Below are 22,535 nucleotides of genomic sequence, written 5' to 3'. Positions count from 1 at the left end.
CTTAGGCATGAAACTCAGTCTCTACTAGAATATTCTCGAATTGAGAAGACTGCTATATAGGATTTGTAATATTAAGAAAAATACCTATTTGTCTCTGGCAGTAATATCAGAAGAATACCCCTTGAAGGAACCAAATTTTAAATGTGGACAAATATCTGCATATCACTATAGTCATTACTGTAGGATAGCCATCTCCTGTTGCAAGTATTCTCAAACCTTTTCTGATTTCCAACACCCCCTCTAATCCTGTTCCCTAATATGGTTGGTTTTTATTAATCCCCTTTTTCGTTTTCCCTTTCATGCTAAATTCATAATAGCATTTTTCCTCAACTCATCCCTGTCACTCTAAAGTTTTCATCATTCAGTATTTTTCATGTGTAGAATTCATTCTATTTCTGTCACAGTGCAGACACAGCATCTGTAGAGTCAGTGTCTGTCTCGTACTCCCTGATGGCTCTATTCTATGTATTCAAAAGGCTTTGTGCTATAGGGGCTATTCTGTGGATACGGAAGCTGGTGTAACTTACCAAATACCACGAAAAAGGTAGATTATCTAGAGTACTTTCTGATATTCTCAATAAGATGTGGTTTCGCTATCTATAATTCCTAAGATGTGTCATCATTATTTTACAATAGAGGCTCGAAGCCTGCTATTTGTGATGGTTGTTCTTCAAGGGTACTTGAAACTTTTTTGTACTCAAGTGAGAAATAGTAATTCATCAGTAGCTTATCCTATAACTGTACAGAACTTTTGACCTAACGGATTCAGAGACTGTTTTTAGTCTTGGCTTCCTTCCCCACATTTTCTCACTCTCCAGTCCTCTTGCTACCAACTTAAAACTCTTCCTTAACTTTGCTATTGAAACCATATTGCCTAGTTCTGCATGACCTACAGAGCTGGCATAAATATTCAGGCACCTGTCATTTCACTGCCAAACTGAAAGGCATGTAATAACATGAGAAAGCCATAGGACCAACAAGTATATTCATTTCTAGACTGTCACAACCAAACCTTGGGTTGCTACGTTCATATTCAGGCCTGTTATCAGAATAAAATGGCCTCTATTGTTCAGAAAGGAATTTCACCTTTTTTCCTGCCTCCTATGTTGATAATTTTAATTTGGCACCTTATCATTTCTAGATCAAAGAATTGTCTCTCAAATTCACCGCCTCATAATTTTAACATTTTTGTTACCAACAAAATCAACAGACACTATTTGGTACATAAAATCTGAATACCCTGCACTTCTAGTACTTCATAAAGAGTTCATCAAGAATATATGAAAAATGCTGTGGGGGTTTGACCCCAAAAATCCAATCTCCAAGCTCTGCCACAATTTAGCTCAACACCAAAGAGAAGTTTTTAGACAGGCACACCTCAGCATGGGGAAAGGGAATTATATTACAATTCATTACTTACACGATAAATACTATAGAAACTAAAAAGCAAATAAATACACAGTATTAATATAACCTCTACCACCCCTGGACCCTCCCCACATCAGTTCAGGAGAAGTTTTCAGGCCGATAGTCAAAAGTCTCTCTCTCATTGAGGTATCAGGGAAGGGGTCTTCTTACACCCCCACCAGCCCTCAACTCCTGCTGAGGTCTCCTCCGGGGCTACAAGGGAACACTTGCTTTACCAGGTCTTCACGAAAGTCCAGGGAGTCAGTTTGTGAGTTCTTTCCCCCTGGTTCGTGACGGTTCCTTCCCAGAGATGTTCACTCTCCCTCTCCAGGTTGCAGGTTTCTGGGTCATGCTCACTTTTCTACCCCAAATAGTTTTCACCAGAAGTCCTTACTCAGAAAAAGCCTGCTGGTTTGGCTTTCTCTGATTTAGCTGCTGCAGCTTCAGCTCGACTTGCCACTTGGCAAGGGGGGCCAATCCCCTGCGTTCCTCCTTTGGTTTTCAGCTGCTCCTGCCCAAATCTCACGTAGAGCCTCCTCTGAGGCCCTTGGCCCATACTCCATTTCTGCAGCCTCACTCAAGGCTGCTACCCTCTCCCCCACCATTATGGGGGGGAAGAGGGAGCAGCGAGGCTGCTTCGGTCTCTCTCCTCTGCCTGGAGTTCTTCCAGCTCTGCACATGGCAGCTGCTTCTTGGGGCTCCGGATCACCCCTGGCCCGTCTCCTGGCTCAGCTCCAATGCTGAGCTTTAAGTCCACGCCACCGCCTTTCCTGGGCAGTGAGGGGAAAGAGCCCCCTGGCCTTGGCCACAGGCACCCAGTCAAGTTAACATACTGTCCCGAGCTCCCTGCAGCCTGGCCGGGAGGGGAAGAGGGCCTGGGCCCCCCCACAAGGGAGCCAGCAGGCCTCTCTCCTCTCACCTCATGATCTCACACTCACACACACCGCCAACAACTTCTGGCTGTTGTAATATCTAATTTCACAGGGGCAAAAAACCAGCTCCAATTGGCTCCTCACCGGAAACTCAGCTGGGACCAACCACTTCCAGCCCCCTGGGGGGAGGGGACAGCTCAACCCATGACAAAATGCCACAGTAATGCAAATTCTCTTAAAATACTATCATTTAAATGTTTTTACAATCTGTTTGCAAAGGCTTATGTTCTTTCAATATTCTTCAGTCCTATAACAATGACTATAACTACTGTATTGATTTGTGCGACACGGAACATGTGCTTAACACCAACTATTGTAATTAGAATGGAAAGATTTAAGTAGAAAGACTCAGTTGAATTTGGACAAGTGTCTTACCTATCATTAAAAACCATTACTTGACTTCAATGATCATGATTCATATTAATTCTGTGATACTGAATATTTATAGTTCACATGACCATTCTGATGAAGGAATGGCCAGTCACCATTTTCAAAAGTGAAGCTTAATTAAACCACCAGTAGTAAATTCAGTTTTTCTGGGCCAGATTCACACCTTTAATAGGGTATAGCAAGGCCATCCATTTTGTAAAAGTACCTTGAAGTCCTGCTGATAAAATAATCTATTAGTTATAGAAAGTAAAAAAGTGTTTTTATTATTTTATATTAGATTAAAAAGCAAACAACACACAAAGACATATGCCTCCAAGTTGCCATCTGCTTTCATTTCCTCCTACTCATTTCTTGTTTTTCAACTACTCAACTTTCAAATGCCTGTGTTTTAAAAATCACCAAAATCTCCCTGTTACAAGATTTTTCTTTCTTTTTTTTTTCTTTTTTTTTTGTGGTAAGTTTTATTTAATCTTCCCCATGCCATTATAACCTGTAATTTCTCCTATTTTAATAGTGACTAATTTTTACTACAGAATATTACTCTAAGCCTATTTAAGTCAAGAACAAAGTTGTATATCTGTTCTTGTACCTTTCACAGAGCAAACACCAACCCAAGAACTCCACATTAAAAGTATAAAACTTACATGCTATTATATGCTTACATATATTACATATTTACTCATAATGTAATAGATGCCTTTATTCCTAAAAAGAATCCCTTGTAATGTCAAGTCAGTACCCAAGACCTCCAAAGCGCACAGAAACTATACAGTATTTTTAAGAAATCTACGTTAAGATCATACAATGTAGCTTGCATGTAAGATATTTCCTTAAAATTACCTGTCCTGGACAATACATGAGTAGTTTGTCTCTTATGATGATCCACTAAAGCAGGAACAAGTGGCCCTTAGACTTAAGAGGCAGGAAACAGGCAAGGATGCACTGTACAAAATAACCTTGCAACTCCCACACAGATAAATAAACAACGAATGAAAACAAATTATATTTAATGTTTTCCCTTAAAGACTCATTTTGTAGTTTTTATTATATTTTAGGAACACAAAAATTCATTCTCGGCAGTAGTTCCGTGACTGGAAAGACAGAAACATTTATGCCTGGCCTACATTTGTAACGTCACACCAGAGATAATTATCACTGAAGATCAACGTTAAAAACCTTGCTTCAGGACTAGGGATTTTCTAGTGATGCACAAACAAGAGAAAGCCTATCCTAGAGCATCATTACTTCAATTCCTTATATCCCATTCCTTCAACACCACTGTACAAATAAGAGGTAGTCTACTCTTTTAAGCAGCTTCTTTGTAATGTAATGCAGCTGGCCACCTTAGTTTCATAGATACAAATTCTCTTTAAGAGAAAAAAGTACATCGCAACTTAAAAAACCCCTGCCCCTCATAGGTCAGTTTCAAAGTCTAAGTTCTCAATAAAAACTCAAAGGTGAAGGGAAAGTATTATCTCAGGAATGGCAAGGATACATTTCACAGGCTGAGATATCTTTTTAGACCTTTACATTGAACTCAAATCCTGATTTTAAAGGTAGAAATCTGAAATACCATCATACTATTTTGTGGTAATTCAGTCAAACATAGCAAGGACCTTAGTCTCTGGATTCTTTCCCTTTAGTTGAACACTGAAGCTTGGCCAGTTGTGACGACAATGCTATCTTGTAACCCTCGCTCTAACAACTGGCATTTTGGGTGTCTTGTCATTGTAGAAGAATACAAATGTGGAACAAGCAGGTAAAACAGAGGAACACACTATACCTTTCTGGATGTCATTCTATTAATGTGAGAATTTGAGGAGCTAATATTTGCAATATTCCTTTCTGCAGTCCCCAAGTTATTCCCACTAACAACATGACTCTATCAAACAGAAAGGTAACTGTTGAGAGAACAAATCTTACCTTATAGGGAAAAAAATAGTTATCACTGCTAGAAGTATATTGCAGACTTTTATGGACACTGAAGAGCAGTTTTAAACCTGTCTTGAAGCCAGATTAAGCTCAAAAGGAAAGAAGAAAGAGGCAAAACCATGAGTAATTATTAACAATTAGGACACAGACTTGTTTTGCTGCTGTTGTGCAAAGGCAAAACCTTTCTACAATAGCTATTGTAGAAACTTGGATTGCACATGTGACCTACATAAAATGCCCAGGGACAACAGAGAGAAAATGTTTGGACAAAAATTTGACAAGGGGACTCTGAGTAAGAGAACACAGGAATCTGAATTATTTTATTCCAGTCAATATAGAACTGTACCTTTCAATTCACGCTTTTATAGAGATGATAAATCAACAGTCAGACTAAAATATATAGCTGGTTTTCAAAGCAACTTTTCTATATTGATGAAATATCCAGTAGGTAAATTTTGACAATGATTAAAAATCCATCCCATTGTGAAGAGCATGCAGTTCATTGGAATATAGCTCTCTGAACATGACTACGTTCCAGGTGATTAAAGATTTCCTCTTGTGTTTCTGGAGTGAGCTGTATATTATCTTTGATTGGAGATAAAGGATCTGACTTTCTACAAGAAGGCAGCTTTTTGTACTCTCTGCACAAAAAAACAAAGACAAAATAAAACCCCAGAATGTTATGATGTTTTATATTTCTAACCACAGGCCAGTAAGAACATATGAGTTTAAACAAAACAAGACCCCTAACTCCCTCCTCATCTATGAATAAGTACAAAATAAAAATTCGTCATGCAAAATTTTAATTTCAGTTTCAGTACAACTGAACAACTTTACTGAGTGTGACAGAATGACAGCTGTTAGCTTTATTTCTGAAAGACTGTATGTACCCCATCCTACTCTGGGTTGTACATGCTTTCTGAACATTTAAGTCTTCTGAATAAATGTAGTTTTTTATATATCCCATGAGTCTTGACATTAAGACAGAACAGATTTAGTGCCCCACATGATTTATTTGCCGTCAGGTAACATAATTGTTAAAACATAAGGTTAATTTAGATACATTTTAAAATCTGAAAAAATAAAGAGAATACTCAGAGTTAAGTCAGTCCTGGCAGTAAAAAAGCCCTTTTTCTGAAATGTATTAAGAAAAGAATCACATAAAAGCTAATAAACAAGTACTTTATGTACACAGAAGTAAGTAATACAAAAATATATATCCCCATTACAAACACCCAGAAGTTACAAACCAAAACTGAATGAATAAAATGCAGATATTGGGAGACTCATCTTGCAACCACTGGCAGAGAAAAGGAACAGAGTCCCACCTAGGCTCACTCTCTTCTATCTGCCTGTATCCCAGAAAAATCAAAATATCTGAATTTTCTCCCTGTGAACAACCCTGGGACAACATTTACAATTACAGGTGAAGCAATACATACACAAACACTTTAATTTCCTCCTTGAAACTGTAATTCTTACCCTGCATCAAGAGGATAATAAAGATTTATAAAAATGTAAATACCAAGAATAATATTTTTTTAAACAGAAATCACTTGTATGTTTATAATAACCTACCCTAAGGCCTAAACTTGCTAAAAAAATGCATTCATCTGACTTAACACATTGCTCAGCAGTACCATTATTAACCACTCAGTGAAAAAAATACTTTTATCCTACTCACATTTGATTTTGGACTAGCAAAAATAATAATTTTATTTAAATAAGACTTATTTAAAATATTGCTACTTTGAGCTGGTAAAACTTTGCCACCAAGAATTTTTACCTTAGCCCATGGAAACAGTGTAAGTTAGAATACCTACACTTCAGGTTTTGTTTTACTTTTTTAAAATAGTCATTGCCCTTCAAGTTCAAACCTTGAAGATATTTGCAGAAACGTCAAGTTAGACAAGCCATCTGCACAAGGAAAAGCAATAGCATTTTATACTGTGCAAAAATGTCTCTTCCAATCACAGACTTCTGCTAACAGAAATATTTCATCAATTCACAGTCATCTTGAAAGCAGAACACTTCTGACAATCAGCCATCTCAAAATGTGAGGGGCACAGAGTTAAACAGAAGCAACCTTGTATTCAATTAAATTTAGTAATTTCTATGCAGCTTTTGCATTTAGATTAAGAAGTGACCTTTGGTGTTGTCAAACAATGGCGATGATTTTCATATCAATTATGTTAAACTAAATGCCCCAATCAATAAAATTCAACAAATTAATTTTAGCTGAGAGTTTTTCCTGATTAGAAAAAGTAATTCTAAGATATTTATCAAAAGTCATGCTTCACGTTTATATCAAGCTTAGAAAATTATAAATTATACGTAGAAAACATCTATTTTGAGCTATTATCTTTATTGAACTGTATCGAGATATGTAGAGTCTGCTTTGAAAATCGTTTATTTGGAAAAACTGTATACAGGGTACAAAGTAAAGGGTTAAAGCAACTCACCTTTTAAATTGGAAGCTTTTCCAGAGTTCACTAACAGTAACTTGCAGTCCCAGCTTATTTTCAGCATCACAGTCACTTCTCTTCTGCACAGGTGACAGTTTCCTGCTTAATCCACTTACTTTAGCTGGTACCCACGGTTTGAGCTTTGTTACAATACGTGATTTTGTACTACTGGACTTATGTAAACCAGGAACCTGTGAGATTTTAATATTGCAGCACACACGGTTAAAATGAAAACCTGTAAGCAACAAATACTATACTGCAAAACTTATAATCAAAAAATAAAGTGCTTTACATTGTGTCGAGATAATGCAATATGAATTGCCACAAGAAGGTATATTTAGATAGCTTCTATAATCTAAAAAGTGGTATCTCAAACACATTAAACATAATATGCTGTAAGAACTGGCAAACCAGTTTCCATAGGTCTTTGTATTCTAAAAGGTTGCAAAGATATGTTTCTTTGAAAGAAGACACAATGAGTGTCTACAGTTCTAAGAAGTTACTATTTTACAGTTGGCTACATAAGATTAGTTAAGGACACCTAGGTTGTAAATAATGCTCTTATTTCCCATTTGGATAATATTAAGAATAAAGTGTTTTGCTAAAAATAAATAATCTTTTCCATTTTGCTGGATCATCTTTAGAAAATGGCACAGCTCTGCCTACTTCAGGTGCTTCACTAACTAATGCAAATAGCTCTTTCCTCATCCAAGTATTTCCTATTGACTACCTAACACTTTTGTATTTTAAAATAAAAGATATTGTCAGCCTTTTCTCCAAAGAAAACTTGTAGCTTTGTTCTTTCCAAAATGACAGTGTATTTTGCCTCCCTCCCCAACTTGTTACATATTTTTTTGCACCTTGAATACTGCCTTCAGTTTTGGGCCCCTCCCTCCAAGAAGGACATTGAGGTGTGCAGAGAAGGCCAATGGAGCTGGTGAAGGGTGTGGAACACAAGTCTTATGAGGAGCAGCTGAGGGAGCTGGGGGTGCTTAGCCTGCAGAAAAGGAGGCTCAGGGGAGACCTTACCAGTCTCTACAACCACCTGAAAGGAGATTGTAGCCTGGTGGAGGCTGGTCTCATCTCCCAGGTAACAAGTGACAGGACAAAAGGAAATGGCCTAAAGTTGCACCAGGGGAGGTTTAGATTGGATGTTAGGAAAAATTTCTTCACAGAAAGGGTTGTAAAGCATTGGAACGGACTGCCCAGGGGAAGTGGTAGAATCATCATCCCTGGAGTTGTTCAAAAATCGTGAAGATATGGCACTTCTGGATGTGGTTCAATGGTGAGCATGGTAGTGCTGGGCTGACAGCTAACTGTAAGGATTCTATTATTGAAATTCCATCGTTTCTACCTGTTTCTACCATGCAGATCTTGGTATTCGAAGGGGGGAAAAAAAGTGTTTAAACTGTAGACTAAAAATTGGAACAAGAATACTAGGAAAAATAAAAATAAAATCCTAAAACTCCCTGCTTGATAGTATTTTGCCATTTATCTATCACCTCAGCCATTTTGCAACATGTGTGAATTCACCATAATCCTACGTTATCTCTGTAGTACTGAATTACATCAGAGTTATAATTTAATTTAGCTACCCCAAAATTAGGCAAAGCTGCATGCTGAACACCCGTTAAGAAACTTAAAGCCGGAGCAGAACACTCTTTTCTATTGTCAATATTAGTGTCTTTGCTGAGCTCACAGCAATTGTAAAAATTAATTGGCAATAAAAACCACAGCTGAAATACTATCACAGAAAAAAACCCATGAAGTCTTAGGGAGTTCACTGTCTTATAGGTAATTGTTAGTAAAAAGCTTCTATTAGTTTTGATATTAGAATGGAGTAGGTAGGCACTTCACATTTTGGATTGGAACCACAATACAAGCTGACAAATTTCTCAGACTGCCTCCCCAGTTATTAAATTTTTCTATAGATCAGCTACATAGCTGATATTCAGCTTACCAAAATCAGAATTACGCTTCAAGTGATTAACTGCTTCTTCCCTAAATCTGGAACTCATTATTCCCTTTTATAGCTATCTTCTACTATACTTAACACCAGCAAACACTTCTCTTGTTTTACCCTTGCAGTAAACAAACCTAAAAGAAAACTGAGCCAAAAGTGGTGCTCTTTATTTCTACCTTTCCTCTCCTATGGTCCTACTGGTGCTACAACTCAAAGGAATCCAAGAGTCTGGGTGGGTCCAAGTTCCAATATGATTGACCTATTGATTATTGCAGTCAAGTAAAGTTTTTGGCCATGCCAGTTTTCTGGTGCAATTCTTTATAAGTCTTATTACGAGCACATAAAGGAAGCAGAGAGAATGCACAGCCAAGGAAATAAGTGGGAGAAATCCTCCTACTAGCTGCTTGCTTTACACAAACCCTACTATCCTCACAGATTTTCAGCAGTTTTTCTATTACCTGAAGGGCTCCAAGCATGCTGAAATTTTATTTTTACATGATGCTTATATTACCTCAGTACTTCCATAATGTGTATTCCCCAATATTTATTACATTCATTCTCCCAATATAACTTTTACAAGAGCAGAACAAAGTAAAACATTAAATATAGCCTCAAAAACAAAGCAATAAAATTCTGAATCCCAGGATGATTTCATTGCTCAGTCTTATTGAGGAGAAAGTGTTAATACTGCAGAATAAAAATGTAAATTTCATCTTAATGAATAAGTTCCTGACAATAACCACAAGATGTCACTATTTTACAAAATGTAATATTTTGTTTGGCACAGACGCTTCTGATTTTTTGCCCGTTTATGAAAAAGAAGTCAGTTAGGCTATGCATGAAAGGACGAAAACATCTTCCTCCGACTTTATCTTTTGGCCAATTCTAATGACACCACATAAGGAGTCAGAGCACTTTTAGCTGTTAAAGTCTTAGAAGTTTTACAAAATAGACAAATGTGTAAAGCTCTTCGAAATGTCAAAGACAAGGAACATAAGCTTATTCTAACTAAGGTTTTTTATTCAAACTAAGGTTTTTTTGCGTTAGCTTGGTTTTTTATTTTATATTGAAGCATTTGAAATCCCCAAACAAATTGCAACTGTGTTATCAACCATAGGTGGCCTGGTTATATTTCATCTCAGCTTCGATGTAGATGAATAAGAACACAGTTTTGTCTTGCCAACATTTGCATTGCTTAAGTCTTTCACTGAGAGTTCCACAAGGAACTAGAAGAAAGCAAAAACTGATTTTCAGATTTTAATAAAGCTCATAAAGTTAAAAGAACGCTTACCTTAGTTTTCATGATTGTATTTTTTTTGTCAGTTCGAACAGCAGAAAATAGCAGAGACAGAGTATGTTTATCGTCAGCCAGTTTTGAATTGGAGTCAGATTCCTTCAGAAGAAAATTGATTTGGTTTTAAAACAGGTTAGGGTTTGTTTTTGCAAACACAATACATATTTTTGTATCTACAGCTACATACCTTAAAAGACAACCTTTTCAGTAGTTCTAAGAACCTATACAAACACCTGGGCTTACTTTAAGCAAACAACACTATGAAGACATATATATATATATACACATATACATACACACATATATTTATATACACATATATATACATACACACACACACACATATATATATATACAAACTTTCTGAAAGGATTTCAGAGACTAACAAAAGCAGAGAATAAAAGCTTGCCTACCAGGGTTTTTTATGACCCACTGTAGAAATAGCAGCAGAAAGACTGAAGACAAACTAAAACAAGACTTTATTCAAGCTAGTATGTCAATGTACATTATATTACAATTATTTTAAGCATTGACAAGAATGAAATATAATCATTCTATGATTCTATTTAGAAACAAGTTTTGTTAGCACAAGCTACATCGTCTGTAGGTCACCACTCTGAAGAGAAGACTTCATTGCATAATTTGTTTTATAATTTAAAGCGAAAACAAATGCTAAAACAAATGTCTAATTTTCTTACCTTTGCATCTGAACTGTTTTTGGACATTTGTAATATTTCTGAAGACTCCAAACTAGATTCTGATGGTTCACAGGACTCATGAGACTGTGATGACTGTTCCAGTTCTATTAAGGGGGAGGACTCTTCCTCTATTTCATCACACACTGCCTCATTCTCTGTTTGAATCCCATTAATCTGATCTTCCTGGGATACAACACAATTGTTTCTCTCTCCGTGAAACTGCTGTGAAAATACAGTATGAGATGGACCAGGGTTTCCTGAATTACTTACGAGGCTGCTAAACCACTGGAAACAACTTTTCTGCATTTCTCCGGGAGGTATTAAGACAGTCCTGGTTGATTTTTCAGTCTCTGAAAACTGAGAGACATCCTCTGCCACATATTTTATTTCCTGTTTCTGGCAATCCTGCTCAGTATCTTGAGTTAGATCATTATCATCATCCTTCTTCACTCTACCGTCAAACATAATTGCATCATTGCAGAAAAACCTAAAAAAGAAACAAAAAAGTAGAGGCAGGGGAGAAGAAAGTTACTGCAAATGTATCTCATCTCCAAAATCCAACAGCTGTCTCTATCCATCAATTTTATTTTCAAGGTACATTTGCAGACAAATTATTTTGACAATGGGCAAAGTCCTTCAGGGAGGCATTCAACAAATAACAATAAAAAAGGGAGGGAAAAAGCATCTGTAAACATGTCATTCATTGACTGGAATACTAATAAGGTTCTTCACCAGAAAGCAAAACATACAGGAATCCTACAAAATTTAAGAATATATTAATTAATTATCATAAAGCTAAGCAGTAGTGAAATACTTCAGGCACCTCTTATCAAGGAAACTAGAACCTTACTACTTCTCTTCCATGCTATAGCAGCAGCTCCTAAGAGTACTAAGCACAGATTTAGAGAAGAACCTATCATCACTGACAACTCTAAATATTTGATACAACATAACAAAACTTTCAGCTCAGGAAGGTGTGCCTTAAAAGTAAAGAACATCAGTATTAAGACTGCTCTGTAAAACTACACTGCTTTAAAATATTCAAAGTATTTAAGATAATAATCACACAATAATAGGTTTAAGGGTGATAATGCTTTGTAAAACAAATTCAAGTAGCTGTGGCCAAATGCAACTAAATGAAAAAAACACAAAGACAAACAAACAAACAAACCCAAAAAAACAAGAACAACAAAAAAAACCCAACCAGAAACCCTAACAAACCCAAAGTCCCTCTTCACAAACCCAAAGTCCCTCTTCTCAAAGTGCTAGTTCAGAGATCAGCAGTATCAACTGAATGGGATAAGAATAGGTATTTGTCATACAATATGACCAGTTTGAATTTATCAAACAAAAAGCTCTATCAACTTAAGTCAATGTATTGACTAACTGCTTATATATTTGGCAAAAAGCAGCTACTTTTTTTTTTTTTTTGAGATATGTTGTATAACCTTTACCTGGGAAAAAAATGGCCAGAAGTATTGGATATTATACTGAGAGACTATAAGTAGATCACAAGGCTGGAGCATCTCTCCTATGAGAACAGGCTGAGAGAGTTGGGGTTGTTCAGCTTGGAGAAGAAAAGGCTTCAGGGAGACCTTATAGCACCTTCCAGTACCTACAGGGTAGCCTACAAAAGAGCTGGAGAGGGACTTTTCACAAGGGCATGTAGTGATAGGACAAGGGTAATGGCTTCAAACTGAAAGAAGGCAGGTTTAGATATTAGGAAGAAATTCTCCACTATGAGTGTAGTGAGGCACTGGAAGAAGTTCCCTTCCCCAGAGAAGCTGTGGATGCCCCATCCCTGGCAGTTTTCAAGATCAGGTTGGATATTGTTCTGAGCAACCTGGTCTATGAAAGGTAAGCATTTTGCTTAGCATTCACATTATTTCAGCAACCAGGACAGCAAACAGTATTTTGCTACTTATTAAAACATATGACATAAGCATACCTGCTTCTTGTTCCTGGAACAATTACAGCATCCTTGTCTTTGTTTTTCCTTTGTAAAAAGGAAGCAAATTTATTTCTAACTCTGGGCACGGAGTTAGAGCTTTCTTGAGTGAGAGAACTTCCTGAAGAATCAAGGCTTTGTATTGCTGAGACTCTCTTTTGTGCTTGGCCCTCAAGATCATCCTCCTTCTTGACTCTTTTTGCTTTTGTAAATGAATATTGCTTCAACAAATCTCCATCTGAGACTTCTTCCAAATCTAGACAATTTAAACATTATTGTAGAAGCACAATACTACAATTAACCAGTGACGAAATAACTAAGCTTTACATATTAAAAATATTGGTAAGGTCTAGTAGGAACATTATTGACATTACAGTTAAAAAGTTCAAAACATTGTTTTCTATTATATAGCCTTAAAAATAATTTTTTGCAGATGGAATGAAGACAGAACAATTAAAATGAAACATAATATTTGTTTTGGATATGGTGTGGTTTTGTTTTTTTTTTTTTTAATGCTTTGAAAGCAAAATTAAATTTGATTTAAAGGTAGGTTGCTAAACTACCTACAAGGTTTGATAAATGAGAGAGTAGGAAGATAGCACAAGTAACAAAGGCCAAAAATAAAGGCCTAGTAGCATAATCAGAAAGCAAAGAAAGCAGAGGAAGAGAAAATACTTAACACATTACATAAAGCACAATAGGAACAAAAAATTACCCCTTCTATTAAAAGCCCACAGCTTATTTCAGCACATATAACTTAGGTGAAGTAGAAGAAAAGATAGCACAGATCCACTAGAGGAAGTGAAAAAGTTGACAGAAAGAATGCCTATACAAGGGATATAGGCAACACAGTGTGAGAAGAGTACAGAAAACATTCTTTAAGTTTTCTGTCTGGCAACTAATATCAGTGTTAGGAAAACCACAATGTTTTAATTTCTTCACAAGCCATTATAAGATAGAAATTAAAACCAAAAATATATAAAAATAGAACAGATTGTATTAAACATAACTTCAAATTAAAAACACTTAAGCTTTATAGCAAATTAAAGAAAGTTAAAATCAAGTGCTGTGGAAAGTTGGCCATCACCCTTGATCATTATCTAGGCTTTAATATTATGGCTTCTGAGTCTTGTAGCTTGTTGAAAACAGAATATAGACAGTAACAGTTAAGAGTTAAGCTCTAAAAGTCGCATACCATCAAGTCCAAGATAAAATCCTTTCTTTTCCCACAGCCTTCTACTGTTATTCACATAATTATTTAATAAAAACATACCACTCCTCGACCTTTTTGCCAAGAGCTCTTTGCCTGGAAGTTTTAGCCCTTTAATGTTGATTATTTTCTCCATGCCTTTGGTTGTTGGTTTGTCTAGTAAATGCATTTTAGGAGGAACAGTATCTTCAGTAGGGCCAAACTGGTATTCTCTGCTCCAAATGCTATTTACATGATTATCACGTCTGTCATTCCAGCCACAACTTCTCTGTTGCACAAGCTACAAAAAAATTAAAAACCAGGACATAGGTTTATAATCTTGCCTTCTACATATGATTTCTTGATTTAGTATACGAGGACATTTTAACATTTGTACTTCTAGTGACATACTTAACACAAGCCTTTTCTTTTTTTTTTCCTCACATTTCTCACACTTCTTATACAAATTCCTTTTTTTAGTGCTGACATGACTTCATTTTAATATGGTGCAAGTGATTAACTGCTCTTCTGAGACAAAATTGAAAGTTTAAGCTTTATTTCTATTCAGAAGACATAATTTAGGATTGTACTTGGAATAAAACCAAATCTCTTCAAGAATTTTCTTTTTAAGTCACTTACTTCTGTCAATAGTATTAAGGACTTACCAAAAAAGTCTGAAAGTAAAACTAAAACAAACATTAAAGTCAAATGTCATGAAAAATAAAACTTTATCTGCAAAAAAAGCAAAAAAATATACATGTGGAAGCATATGGTTTCTGTAATAACAGAATAGCTTCATTTGAAAATAACATTCAATCACATTTTTTCACAAATGTTCAGACCCACATGAAATTTTCAACATATAACTTTAGAACAAAGATGTTACCTGTGCAGTGTCAGGGTTATAATTATCAATTTGTTCCATTGTATTGATATCGATGTTGCCAATGGCAATTTGAAAAGCAGTATCATCACCAAAATGTCTGTTTCCATCATCGTAAAGGAAAATATCTGAATATTATATTATATTTCAAGAACTATAGAATGAAAGTTAGAATATCTGTTTCCCATTTTTATGCTAACAAGCATGGCTAAAGTATTAACCTAAAGGATTAATACCACTACTTTTGGCTCAATCTGATGCAACAGCAATTGTAATTCATGATTTGCCAAAGGACTGCAGATCTAAGTCAAAATTAAATCCTTCCATTATTAGCAGAAAATTTACCAACTTTCTCTTATTTCTGGAAATGCCAGACATTAAGTGGCTTGAACATATAAAGCTAGTAACTACTTCAACAGTATCCTCTCTTTCTTCATTTTCCTAATCTTTCATGCTGCAATTTATGTTGCACAGACGTGGCAAAATGCTACTTGTTCTACAGGAAGAGATATCTGGTAAAACAGGAAATGCTTAGATTAGAGAACGAATTGAACACAAATTGCAAGAATTAAACAAGCAGAGATTATAACACACTTAAAATAGGCAGAAATTAAAGACAGTCATAAAGTAACTCAAACAGTTTAAATATAACCTGTATTTAACAATTGGTTTTCTAGAGAGAAAAAAAAAGGATTAATAATTTCTGCCTAAAATGATGTATCAATGATAGATCACTCAGTTACCCTCTGGCATGCTTTTTAAATTCATTAAAGTCAGAGTAAAGGAGCAAAGAAAGAAACCACTCCAAAATTGTAAGACTGCAGAAAAGCCAGGCTTTAGTAAACAGCAGGGGGGCAATGAAAAATCTAAGTACACCACTGATGCAATGAAAAGTATAAGACACCACATCTGCTCACCCTTATTTCCCCATTCTGCTGTTTCAACACAAAGGATACCGTCCTGCATAACTTAGTGTTTCTGGATCAATGTCATCCCCATATGCATTCAGAGGAACTAATTTTCTGTTGAGAGGATCAAAAACTAACTGATAAAGGAATGTATTATTGGCTCGTGTAAAGCCCTGTATGTATTCTTCTGGTACTGTTATATTCATCTTCAAGTACTGCCCCATTTTCTTAATAACCTGTAACAAAAAAGAAATTGCTCAACTGCTTCATTTAAACAGTTCACACAAACAGTTAAATACATGTTGATTATTAAGTATCTTTGTTCAAATTAAACCTAGAATGCATGTCCTGTTACAACAAGAAGATTAAACTTAAGCAAGGGAAGGAAAGAAAAAGAAATTTTGTACATTATTTTCCCACTCAAGTTGTTTACAATCACATAAATAACACAATTCAACTCTTTATAAATGCTTCTTGTTCAATAAAGAAGTACAAAGTGTGATTAGAAATACAGAGCGTCTCCTTAAGGTATACTATTTTAAACTAATGCATACCCTATTTTATTATTCATATTATCAGGACACATAAGCAATGCATGGGTGTTTCTAGAAGAGAAAAAAAGCAATACTAATCAGATTAAACCCTGACATTTTGCTCAGGGATACATGAAAGGAAATAATGATTTATATGGAAAAAGTTCAAAGTTCTCTTTTTATTTCCACAAAAGCCAAACCAGTTGCTTTGATGCCTGATTTACATGATACAAACCATTTTAAAAATAAAAATCATAGTTCTTGGTGTACAGCCTGTGAGAGAAAAAACCCCCCAAAATACACTAAAGCACACAATAACTTAAGAAAGAAGGTAACACACTAAGTTAATTAGACTGCATATTTAAATGCTTCTCTGGATCAGATTTACCTGCCTTCAGGACAGACCCATAAGGTATTCTTCTTATTAGCTCTTAAAAACCCCTCTACTCCCTTACTACGTACACAGAAGTTATTCCTACTCTCTTAGACTCTGTATTTTCTAATACTAGATTTGTTTTCATTTCATACATCGGACAAGAAAAAAAACCAAAAACACCCGACCTTATTTTTTGTTTTGCACATTACAAACTTTTCTTCCATACTGTTTTTAATATATAAATGTCCATATCCATACACATGTAATTAAATAAGATTTCCAGTTCCTGCCCCTCTCCCACACAGGTAATGGGGTGAGAAATGCAGAGCCTTACCAGAGAAAAAAGCAAAACCAAGTTTACCTTTATAATATCTGGATTGTTGGCTAATTTTAGTAACTTGCACGCTTTAGCTAACCCAATTCCATATATCGATGCGAGGTAGTCACAACCAGAAAGAATACACATGTAGCGGAATTTCTCTTCTGTAAACACATTTCCAAGCTGTTTGCAGTTTCCTAGTCGAGCTTGATCTATCTCTAGTCCATTTCCAAACTTGTCAATTTTCAGAAATACCTGAAAATTAAGAGGAAATGAAAACAACATTTTTCACCCATATAAGATAGTTCCTTGCACTTGGCGGAAACAAGAGAGGCAAAGTGCTATTCTCATCTCTTCTGTTTCCCACATTTACTGTAGAAGAGTAAATCCACAAAAACATATTTGGCAACTTCAAACTCTGCTTTTAAGATACCAGCAAGAGGTAAAAGCTGTTAGTATTTTCTTCCATACCTTTTTACATCCAAAAGCTAAAAGATCAGAGTCTTCTGTAATTATAGCTTGAACAATGCCAATCTTATTAAGATAAGCCAACTGAGCATCAGCTTCATAAGGAGCAACAATGCAATCAACTCCCCGGGCTCGTGCAGCCTGTACATAAACAAGAAGCATACAAGTACTTTGCATCAATTTGCAGTAATTACCTTAAGAGATCTGAAAGCATAAGAACCTCTATGTTAAAAAGCCAAAACCGTGATCTTTTTAGTCACACACCCATCCTGCCCCATTAGAGCCTGATATTTCATATTCAAAACCTCAAGTTTCAAACAGTTTAGATCTATACAGTTTACAAAAACAGCCTTTCCTGTGTTGGCCTGTAACACCACGGTCATTACATCTGACCACAGGTGCCAGCTTCAAACTCATTCAAATTATATTCTGGACAGAGGAAAACACCACCAGAATAAACTTGATACTGTTTTGACAAAGATCCTATGACTGCAGTGGAAGCATAGTAAAAAGCTCCTAGAACAGGTTTTAGGCAGCCAATTTTTTTTCTGCAGTCTATGCTCAGAAACTAGCTGAGGGTAAAAAGATAAAAAACTAATAATTGTGATTAGTTTTTGTGCATCAGAAGTGAAACTGAGGAGTTATCAAATTCAGTTCATAGCAGTAAGAAGAGATATTTCAACTGACACATCATTATTATTTATACAACTGGGCATAATAAACTAGAAGTGAAGTTAAAGTCTGTCAACTGTGCTTAACACAGTCCTGTAATATGTAGGACAACTAGAGACTGAGAAGGAAGGAGTGTTTTTCTTGCCTACATAGAAGAGGTAGAGGCAGACTAAGACATTCTACCTACTGCATATTTTTTTTAAAAACTGGCATTATCAACAGTATTGACAACTTACTTTAATAACTTCACGAGCCATGGCATGGGTAACATTTACACTGCGTCCAAAACATTCCCTGGCTTCTGACAGTTTCCCTTCCTGCAACAATTGTTTCCCCTTCAGAAGACTGGCTTGACGCTTCCTAAAAGATAGACAAAAATATCCACCAATTTCAGATTACTTTTCACTTGAAAGAACAAACAGCAGAGAGGACTAAGAGAGACAGGTGGCAAAGGGGGGGGGAAATTGGAACACTACCCAAATCTGGTCTATTGATTAATTTTTTTAAACATAAGAATAACTAAGTTATTGTACTGACAAGGATAACTAGGTCGGCATGTTGAAATTTATAGTACTTCCTCAGAAAACAGCGACTAACCAGGAACTGAAATCAGCAGTGTGAAAGAAGAAATGCACCCACTCTTAGTTTGCAGTAAAATAGATTTAATGAATTTTGGGAGTATCTGCCATTAGATACTTATGGTTTAGAGGACAAAAGGAATAATTTACTTAATTTCAAATATCAGAAACTGTTCACTCCATGCTGAAGGGAGCATATGTCTCATGGGAATTTATAAACAACAACCACTAGTGAAAAATTCTCACAGCTTCAGTGAGAAGTTGCATTTCTAGTGACCTGAATCCAAACCTGATATGAATTTATCTTATTATAGAGAAAGATGAGGAATGTGGTATTAGTTTTAAATAAAATTATATTGGGAAGAAATATTTTTGTCCAGAGATCACAAGGGCAGGCAAACTAAAAGCCTCTAATACATTACAGGAACTAACGCTCAGAGGTTTACTTCCTTCCTCTTATTAAATGGTTTTCATTTACAAAGTGCATTTCTATTTTTGGAATAAAACCTCTAAGAAGTTTAATTTTAGATGTAAATTAAATGAAAACACACTACACTGCAGGGAAGTTTACCAGACCTTACTACCTAGCTGAAGTTTGAGGGTTTTTGACTTTGAAAATTAACTGTAGTGATAAACACACTGCCTTGCTTGCAAATCAATACAGTTCAGTACTTACTCTCGTCGGGCCTTTTCCACTTCCTTCTTAGAGGGTAGGGTGCATCCATCAAATACCAAAATTGGTTTAATTCCAAATGAAAGGAGCATCTCAACAAGTTTCATACAGAAAGCTACATAACTGTATTGACAATAACAAAAGTAAGAATAGAAAGATAAACTTTATTGTCAATCACAAGTCTATTGCATATTATCTGTCTGCAGAAAAGGAGAACTGCAAGTTTAGGACAACTGTTGTTCAAGGATCTTAACAGGCTGTGTATTTCCCCAGCATCACAAAAAGAATAAGAACACTTGAATGCTGTTTGGTTGGTTTTGGAGTTTTTTTTATTAGAAAGAGAAACAGTCCACCTTCCAACTCAGAACTGGACTGACTGCTCCTCTCTCCTACACAAAATGAAATAAGAACTCAAGTACAATTCAGTCTGATTCTGCAACATTGGGATTCAACACTGACAAAAACTTGAAAAGTTAAAACATGGATTGTCTTTTTAGTTTCAGCAACTCAATTCGTAACGGCCAGAGAAACAGGAGGCAGACAAGCACAGTACATGATCTTTCCCCAGAAAGGCAGACTAAATGCACTTTTGTAGAGCTGAAAGTTATTAAATCTCTCTTTAAAGAACTATCCACTCTGCTCTCCAGACAGTGGACACATGCTATGGACAGACATACAAACCTATCTTCCCATACTAAAAATACAGGCAGAGCACTGAAAATATTTCAAAAGTCAGAAAAGTTCCCCAATCTGTACTAACTGCGAAGATGGTGTATGGGCCAGGAGGCAATCCTCCACTGCCTTTCAAACCCATCCCTGGAAAAATATTTGTTGGGAATCCCAGACTTTATTTATTCTCTCAGACCTCTCATCTCCTGTTATTTCTACAGTTCTGCAGAAGACCATTTTATATCAGCAGCACAGAACTAAAACATAATAGCTGCTGTAAACACTAAGTGCATTACAATGATGCCCAATGAAAAAAAATCAAGTGTTTTTATTTTAAGGACACTGTTTAAAACAAAAAGAGTAACCTTTTCAGCAGGGGAAGGGAGGGGAAGGAGACTGGGACTTAGAAGCATTTAGAATGTAAGGATTAAAGACACTGAATTTAGAGCTACAGAAAAATAATTATGATTTTGAAAGACAAGCACTTTAGTTATATAACACAGATGAATTTTAAACTGTGAAAGGATGCTAAACTATAGTTTAAGTGTGAGTCTAGGATAATACGTGCATGGAAACAAGATTTGCTCATAAAATATTTATGTATTTAAATTCAACCATTCCAAAGTTTCCTATAACTATGAATATTTCTCCTGACAGACAATTTTTTCTTCAACTGAAGTGTATCCCATTCTCAGGACTGAGAGACCTTCACAACCTTCAAAGGCAGGTAGCAGGGTAGGATGAAACTCCACAGTTCTTCAAATCAACAGAAGCAGGAGTAAAGATTTGAACCCATTTGCAAAGCATCAAGTCTCTCTTGCCTCCAGTCAAACATTTGATGGAGCCAAGGTCTTCTCTTGGTGGTGCCAAGCAATAGGACAAGAGGAAACGAGTAGAAACCAAAACCCAGGAATTCCTACTTGGATATAAGAAGAACTTCTTTACTGTGCAAGTGACCAAGCACTGGAACAGGTTGCCAAGAGAAGTTTTAGAACCTCTTACTTCTCTGGAGATATTTAAAAGCCATCTGGATGCAATTCCAAGTAAGTGCTCTAGGGGACCCCGCACGAGCAGGAGGTAGGACCAGATGACATCCAATAGTCCCTTCCAACCTTACCCATTCTGTGATTTAAAACTATATCCAATCTGAAATAAGAGTTCAACCCAGTTTTGCAGAGATGGACAAGAAGTTACACAAACCGAATTTAAGCTCCAGAGCTGAACCTGAAATATGACCACAATTTTTGTTCATTTCCCTTCCTTAGAAATATAACTGTGTAAACTAAAAATCCATGTTACATTAGAAAACCTACTCTTACTAAAAATATAATACATTAAGCAAAAAAAACTTACACCTTATTCAGAGCACAACCCATCTCTCATAATTCCTCAGCATCATTACAAGTTTTGTCACAGTAGTAATTACAAAGTATCATTGCATACAAAAAAGGTGCTGAATTTGAAACATATGAATTTGAAACACATGAATTGCATGTACACAATCTTATCTGAGAAATTAGATTATTACCTAGACATGTTAGAAAAAAAACTAACTCTCACAGCCATTGGTATTTTAACAAAAAATAGTTTAGAGAGTTTTTTCCCCAACGTATACTTGAATATTTATTTTGCACAGTTGAAAAACTATTCACTTATGGCCAAAATTTCCATTTCGAAAGAGTACAAGTGGGACTGAGAATTCAGAAGCAAAAGTAAGAAGCGAAGTTGTTATATACTTAGCTTTATTATTATAAACTATTAGTTAAGAAACGAACAAAGCTAACAAAACTTAAATTTGTAGGAGGGCCGAGACCGAAACACAACGAAGACTTACAGATCCGTGGGCTCTCCTCGGGCAAGCTTCTCAGCGCACGCATAAGCGCCTTTGTGCAGCCAGCAGTAGGTGTCCACAGCGACCGTCAGCCCTTTGTACTTCTTCACGTGGGAAGGCTCGGCCGCCTCCTTGATGAACTGGAGCAGGCCTTGGATCCCCATGGCGCCGCTTGAGCTGCAGAGTGGGGGGGAAAGGAACCTGGATCTTCGCTCACGGCACGTCGGGTCAGATCAGATCTGAGGTCGCTGAGCCGGGCCAGGGGCACGGGAGGCTTCCGCGGGTGCCCCCCCCAAACCTCAGCTCGGGACTGTCTCGCACGCTCGGTGGCTCTGCCTCGGCGCGGGCCGGCACTGCCAGGGGAAGGGGGTGAGCGAAGGGAAGGGGGTGAGCGAAGGGAAGGGGGT

The 22,535-nt window shown here is 36.4% G+C and overlaps 1 protein-coding gene across 2 annotated transcripts in view; it reads right to left on the bottom strand.

The window, feature by feature from the left end:
- Positions 1–4,954: 4,954 nt before the first annotated feature.
- Positions 4,955–22,535, bottom strand: part of EXO1 (exonuclease 1) — a 24,649-nt gene continuing 7,068 nt past the window's right edge. The window contains exons 1-14 of one of the 2 annotated variants that reach the window (XM_027657400.1): positions 22,132–22,471; positions 19,632–19,751; positions 18,614–18,737; positions 17,709–17,846; positions 17,280–17,492; positions 16,058–16,245; positions 15,105–15,201; positions 14,303–14,519; positions 13,030–13,285; positions 11,352–11,568; positions 11,082–11,264; positions 10,381–10,482; positions 7,124–7,317; positions 4,955–5,302 (exon numbers count right to left, since the gene is read on the bottom strand). In XM_027657400.1, the coding sequence (XP_027513201.1) occupies positions 5,161–5,302; positions 7,124–7,317; positions 10,381–10,482; positions 11,082–11,264; positions 11,352–11,568; positions 13,030–13,285; positions 14,303–14,519; positions 15,105–15,201; positions 16,058–16,245; positions 17,280–17,492; positions 17,709–17,846; positions 18,614–18,737; positions 19,632–19,751; positions 22,132–22,292 (2,352 nt within the window). In that variant the 5' untranslated portion in view covers positions 22,293–22,471 and the 3' untranslated portion in view covers positions 4,955–5,160. Of the gene's footprint in view, positions 5,303–7,123; positions 7,318–10,380; positions 10,483–11,081; positions 11,569–13,029; positions 13,286–14,302; positions 14,520–15,104; positions 15,202–16,057; positions 16,246–17,279; positions 17,493–17,708; positions 17,847–18,613; positions 18,738–19,631; positions 19,752–22,131; positions 22,472–22,535 lie in introns of those variants that run through there. The other variant, XM_027657399.1, reaches the window with a different exon arrangement.

Source organism: Corapipo altera, unplaced genomic scaffold (assembly GCF_003945725.1).
Source record: "Corapipo altera isolate COAL_440 unplaced genomic scaffold, ASM394572v1 2c, whole genome shotgun sequence".
NCBI classification, from domain to species: Eukaryota; Metazoa; Chordata; class Aves; order Passeriformes; family Pipridae; genus Corapipo; species Corapipo altera.
Note: the sequence above shows the minus strand (reverse complement) of the source record. Positions and strands in the feature narration are given on the sequence as shown.